Source organism: Cyphomyrmex costatus, unplaced genomic scaffold (assembly GCF_001594065.2).
Source record: "Cyphomyrmex costatus isolate MS0001 unplaced genomic scaffold, Ccosl1.0 scaffold1061, whole genome shotgun sequence".
Taxonomy (NCBI): Eukaryota; Metazoa; Arthropoda; class Insecta; order Hymenoptera; family Formicidae; genus Cyphomyrmex; species Cyphomyrmex costatus.
In genome coordinates, this window is record NW_017275021.1 from 16,769 (window position 1) to 22,727 (window position 5,959).

Below are 5,959 nucleotides of genomic sequence, written 5' to 3' on the forward strand. Positions count from 1 at the left end.
ATAAATAAAAAAAATAAAATAAGTTCTTTGTACATAATTTTGAAGTCTTATTGTGTTATATCATTACCTTATCTACACTCATAAATCCTTCATCAGAATGAACATAAGTTAATAATGTTTTATCTTCATTTAACGTGACTTTAATCACATCATTATTTTTAGTCTGAAAGAAAAAAAATTTAATTTAAAAAATATATAAATGTTATGGAAACTATTATAGTTAAAAAAATCTAATAGAGTTTTTAAATGGAAATATAGGTATATAAATTAAATTACTTGTGTATATATAATGACCTTATTAATGTTGACCTTATTAAGATTACTTAATTTCTTTTTTCGTTGACATATTGTAGAACGGGGAATAGGAACGTTCGTGAAGAGGTATTTTTTGTATTTCATAATTAAAAATAATCTGCAAATTAGAAATACATATGAATTAAACATTAGAGAAGTTAATATGACAAGCAGTATCTCTTAGATTGAAAAATCGATCAGAAACAGTACGTATATTATTCGTGTAACATGCGATTAAAATTGGATGGGCGATTCGTTTACTAACAAATAAACAGCTAATCTATAAATGAACAGATAATTATACCATTCAACCGTCTGGAGAATATATATAAACTAACTGCTTCAAGATGGCTTGCTTCATGCAGCTTTATTTCGTCGTATATCCCTTTCAGTTGTATTTATTACGAATGAGGTAGTTATTACGACGCGGTAGTTTTATATGTATAAGTGATTAAAAGATCCAAAAACTAGACCGTATAACGATTATTTCAACGAGTTATGTACTGATATCGACATATGTTGCTCGGTATTAAATCGAGTTCGAAAATGAATTCTTTCTCGTATAACTTTATTAAACAGATGGATAGACGGTGAGATTTTTAGCGTATGTACAACTACAAGAATCCCCAAAGGCACGCGAACTAGAATTGACTATAAATACCGGCCTATGGCCGTACTGCGCTGTCTGTTCTATTGGACCAAGTTTGTAATCACGTCACTTCACGCATGTGCACCAAGTTTCCTCGAGCAGACGAATTCTTGCCATCTTCTATCTCGGCTCTCGAACACGTCTGTGCCGGTTTACTCTAGTACGCAAGCGTATTAATATCTTTGTTCGTCGTATGTAGAGACCTAGAAAACAGAGATGCGTCATTGAAGGGTATGGTTTGATTGGCTGTCTAAATTTAATTCACTATTGCATCTAATAGATATAGTTTTATAACGTATGTACATATATATAGAGAGAAAAATTTAGACAATACAGTGTCGAAGTGCAATAAAAAACTATTATTATGGTGTAAGTATTTTTATTTGTGTGAATATTTAATATCGGACTTAACCTAACCTAATCTAATCTTTCTACCTTTTGCATCAACTGTCATCAGCTTATTGGTCAAGAGCACTTATATTGAATTCAAATGGCGGTGGTTACCTAACCCAACCGACGCAATGTCGCATCTCTGTTTTCTAGGCCTCTAGTCGTATGTATTGTGTACATCGTGCTGCTGTGTGCTTCGAGTGGCGGGAAGAATCTCTTTTATTATCGTTATTAGTGAGAAGAATTTGCATTTAGAATACAAGAGAATTAAGCTGTTTTTATTACAATTGTAGTTTACATTTTATTAAAAGATGGCTTCGGCATATAAACAATGGTATGCAACAGTTAAATATTTTAATGGTGACGTTGAGAATGTGTCTATACGTAAAATAAAAACTCGAGAGGGTAATCATTTTGCTCCTAAAAACTACAAAGATTTTAGTTTCAATTGTCTGTACTCTGTGAAAACAGCTATGAATGATGTAGAAGGGAAGGAACAACGATACTATGCCTTTATTGGCAGACTTGCAGGTAAGGATCTACATAATCGTTTTTCAAACAAATTATTTACATAAAAAATGCTATGAAAAATTTTCGATATTTGTGTAAACTTACATAAATGTAGCGTGATGTCTTTTTATATTATAGGAAATCTTCAAGAATTAAATAATAATACAAAAAGAATTAGTTGGCCTATGTGGCCCTCAGATATAAATGATGAACCTAATAACACTTCTCAGGATGAAGCAGAAAAACAAGACGAAACAACGCATTCTTCTATTTTAGCATGCCGAGAAAAAGCTGTAAGTAGAACTTCAAATTTTTGAACAATTTTAAATCTCAACCGTGTTTATAATGTTAGAAATCGCCTTGATCGAGATCTCGATAAAGGAAAAAATTAACAAATCACAATTTGATTAATTAACCAATACAACTGGTGAATTCTTCTAGCATCGTAGACATCAATACTTAATCGCACATTTGGTATATTTTTAAAAATATATATATATAAATTGTATGTATAGATACAAAAGCAATCTAAAAAAAAAACAGTAAATGAAGAGTATAAAAAGTTTTTACACAATTATAATATTGAAAATACATCAAAAAATTCATCAAGTAGCATCAATAATAATACATCTAGACTGACAACAAGAGATGCCGATAATGACCAATCTATAAGTTTAACTGTACCACAGCTAAAAAATTTATTAGATGAATGCGTAATAAAAATAAAAGAGAAAATTAATGAAAAAGGAAAAATTCTAGAAGAAAAAATAGCACAAGTTTTGTTACAATCGACTGAAAATACTCTTAAAATGGAGGAAATATCAAGTAAATTTTATTATTTCAGAACTTTAAATAATGCTAAATATGTTATAGGTTGGTTATATAAATTGCCCAACAATTCTAAAATACTATTAGGTGAGTAGATTTATTACATTTAATAAAATAGAGAAAGCATCTTTGCTTTAAAATTAATTTCATAAAGATTTTCTGTTTATAAAAGTTATAACTAACAATCTTTACACTTGCAATAGTTTATATTATATTATATTTTTGTTATTTATAATATTGCTAGGTATATAGTATAAATATTGCATTATTGCAATAGCTATTAAATCAGTATCATTTGTCATGCTATTATACAAATACGTAACATATATAACCTTTACATACACATACTTTATTCTTATTTTAAGATCATTTTTTAGAAATGTTTTAAAATTATGACTCTGATTAATTGGTTTGTGACATCTTAAGATTCTACACATAACAGGATCTTATATAAATAAAAAAAAACTATAAATATATCCACTATAAATATTATAAATTTATGGAAACATTTATTGTAAATATATTAATACATCATTTATTGTAAATATGTATGTTAATACATTATCAATTATATACTAATACATTAAGTTAAATATTAAAATTTACTAATTATTTAAAGAAAAAACATACTCTGGAAGTAGCAGCATGGACAGTGATGTATCTTTAAAAATTAATGAGAAAGTATACCATGCATATTTCTCATCTCTTTGAAATGCCTTTGACTACAATTTTCATAATATCTCATAATAACGTAAAAAAATTTTGTATTTTAAATTTATGAGAATTTCTAAAAAAAATCTACAGATTTTATATATTTTATTCAGAACTTATACAATGTTTCCTATTTTTTTTATCAAGTAGTGCATTTTGCTATTATATTTTCTTATTTTTGTGTCATTAATCAATTTTTATAATAAGAACAATCATACTGGGAATTTAGGTACATCTTGGAAATGGTATTTATTGTTCACGAGCAAACTTTCATGCAATGGACATAGCAAAAAATGATTGTGACTGGGCCATAGCTCTCCTTATTGGAGTGTTTGGCGAAAATGCAAAATTAATGAGGGTTTACCCAAGAAAGTCAGAGCTACAAAAATTTCCTCTTACTTTTTTGGTATTAGCTCAAAGTGAGTTTCATCGTTATAAAGCTGTAACGTTCTTTATACTGTATGTATTTTATGTTTATATTTTATTTTTTTATATTTTGTAGCTTTATACAGAGAACGATTAAAACAAAAAAAATATGAAGGTGACATTGAAAAGAAAGTGAAGTCATTACCAGCTTATCTGTCTGACCGAGCACTAGATCTTGCAGAAGCAAGAGGTACGACCTCCCATAAACGCTTACAGAAAGACAAAAATAAGGATAATATATCGAAGAGGTTAGTTATTGACTATAGATTTTGTATGTAATAATTACATTTATTTTTAAGGTTGAGTGGCGTCACCGCTCAGTGCGATTGACTCGCGATCTGTAGACCCGAGCCCAATCCCATCCAAACGCGATTTTTCGCGTTTATGAAATCAAAAATAACCTAGTGATTAAGAGATCTTATGCCTATTCTACAATAGAATCGTAAATCAAAAGGAATGAGCCAATCATAGCTCAATATGAAAAGAATAATCGATAATGATTGGTTAATTTTTTACGGCTTACAGTTTGCGACCTATTGTAGAACAGGCTTTATGCATCGTCTACAATGGACAGTAGCAGTAGTGGATTAAGGAATAGGCATAGAAATCAACAAATCATAATCAAATATGAGGAGGATAATTAACTATTGCATCATCTACAATACATGGAGTAAGAAGTAAGAGTAAGAAATTGACCCATCACAGTCGAATGTGAGAAGAATAATCAATTGTTATTGGTCAATTTCTTACTCTTCTTACTTCGTGTATTGTAGACGATGCATATCATTGGTCGATTTCTGCGCCTACTTCTTAATCCACTACTGCTACCGCCCATTATAAATGATATATTAATATGATCACCAGCGTCATTCAGATCCGGTTATAAATGGTATTAAATGGTCTTCTATATCATTACTATCATTAGATATGTTTTTACTCCCAGACTGGAGGTTGAATATTTAGTTGACAACCTAATTCCGAAAAAAGAATTTATTGTTAAAAAAAAGAAAAAACCTTATGTTGTGATATCATATTGTAAAGTATCGGACAATGACGTTATCAAAAAGACGTTATAAAACTGAATATATACATTTATTTTATAATTCTTTGGTTTTGTAATTATTTAATATGTGTTGTCTTTAATGATCGCAACTTAAGAGCATCGTTAATCCTTGTTACTTGATAAGCAAATTGTAACAAGCATGAAATAATATACTCATAAGCGTTGCAATAAGCATTAAGTAAGGCAATTTTAGTTACTTTTTTCATAATATAATTGAGAATATCTTTTAATAATATTTTTTTATTAATATTATTTTAGACAAAGGAAGGAGACGGAAACAGATGTACTTCCAGCTTCTACATTTATATCTACAACGTCATCAATTGCTGAAAAAGAAAACGATAAATCTCATGATATTTTATCTGTATCAATCGAAGATAATAATGATTTATCAAACATATGATTTAACAGACATAAAAAGAATAATAGACATGACAGTAAAATTTACCGTTTGATCTTTTTAAATCTATTATTCTTGTCTATTATTTTTATAATTACTTTCACGTACAGAGTGTACCAAACTGCAGATTATTAAAGAAAATTATTACGTTATTTAATTTTATATATATATATCAGGAGACGCGGTAGCGTCTCCGGCCATGTTCAAAAAAACTGTGAACGCTACAAGTCTCTTATCCCGAGCCACCAAAGTCCATTTTTGGGAGGTGCATAACTATTAAAATATAAAAAATTTTGAATCGAACGTCATATGTCCTGAAAGGCGGCATCGCCACGAGTAATTTGAGCCAAAAAAATTTTAAATCGGTCAAGCCGTTCTGGAGATATAAGCGGTCAAAAAGTGGTGATTTTAATGAAAAATTAAGAAACGTCTCTTTCTCTTCCTTCTTCTTCTTCTTCTCTGTCCGCATTTTTAAACTTTTCAACATCCTCTCTCACCTTTCACTCGCACCTCCACCATCTTTGGCCCACCGGACCTCCTCCACTCGCCTCTCCCCCTCCCTCCACCAACAACCCCCGCCACCCCTCTCTTCCACTGTAATTCACTCTTTTTCGTTATTACAACTTTTTGACTTCCTCTCTCACCTTTCACTCGCACCTTCACCATCATCGGCCCACCGGACCTCCAC

The 5,959-nt window shown here is 30.1% G+C and overlaps 1 protein-coding gene across 1 annotated transcript; it reads left to right on the plus strand.

Annotated features, from left to right (window-relative positions):
• The first annotated feature begins 2,122 nt into the window (after positions 1-2,122).
• Positions 2,123-5,274, plus strand: LOC108775393 (uncharacterized). Its single transcript, XM_018541744.1, has 5 exons — positions 2,123-2,136; positions 2,717-2,758; positions 3,612-3,801; positions 3,885-4,056; positions 5,130-5,274. Exons 3-5 carry the CDS (start codon positions 3,660-3,662, stop codon positions 5,272-5,274), a joined length of 459 nt encoding a protein of 152 aa, XP_018397246.1. The 5' UTR covers positions 2,123-2,136; positions 2,717-2,758; positions 3,612-3,659.
• Positions 5,275-5,959: the final 685 nt, after the last annotated feature.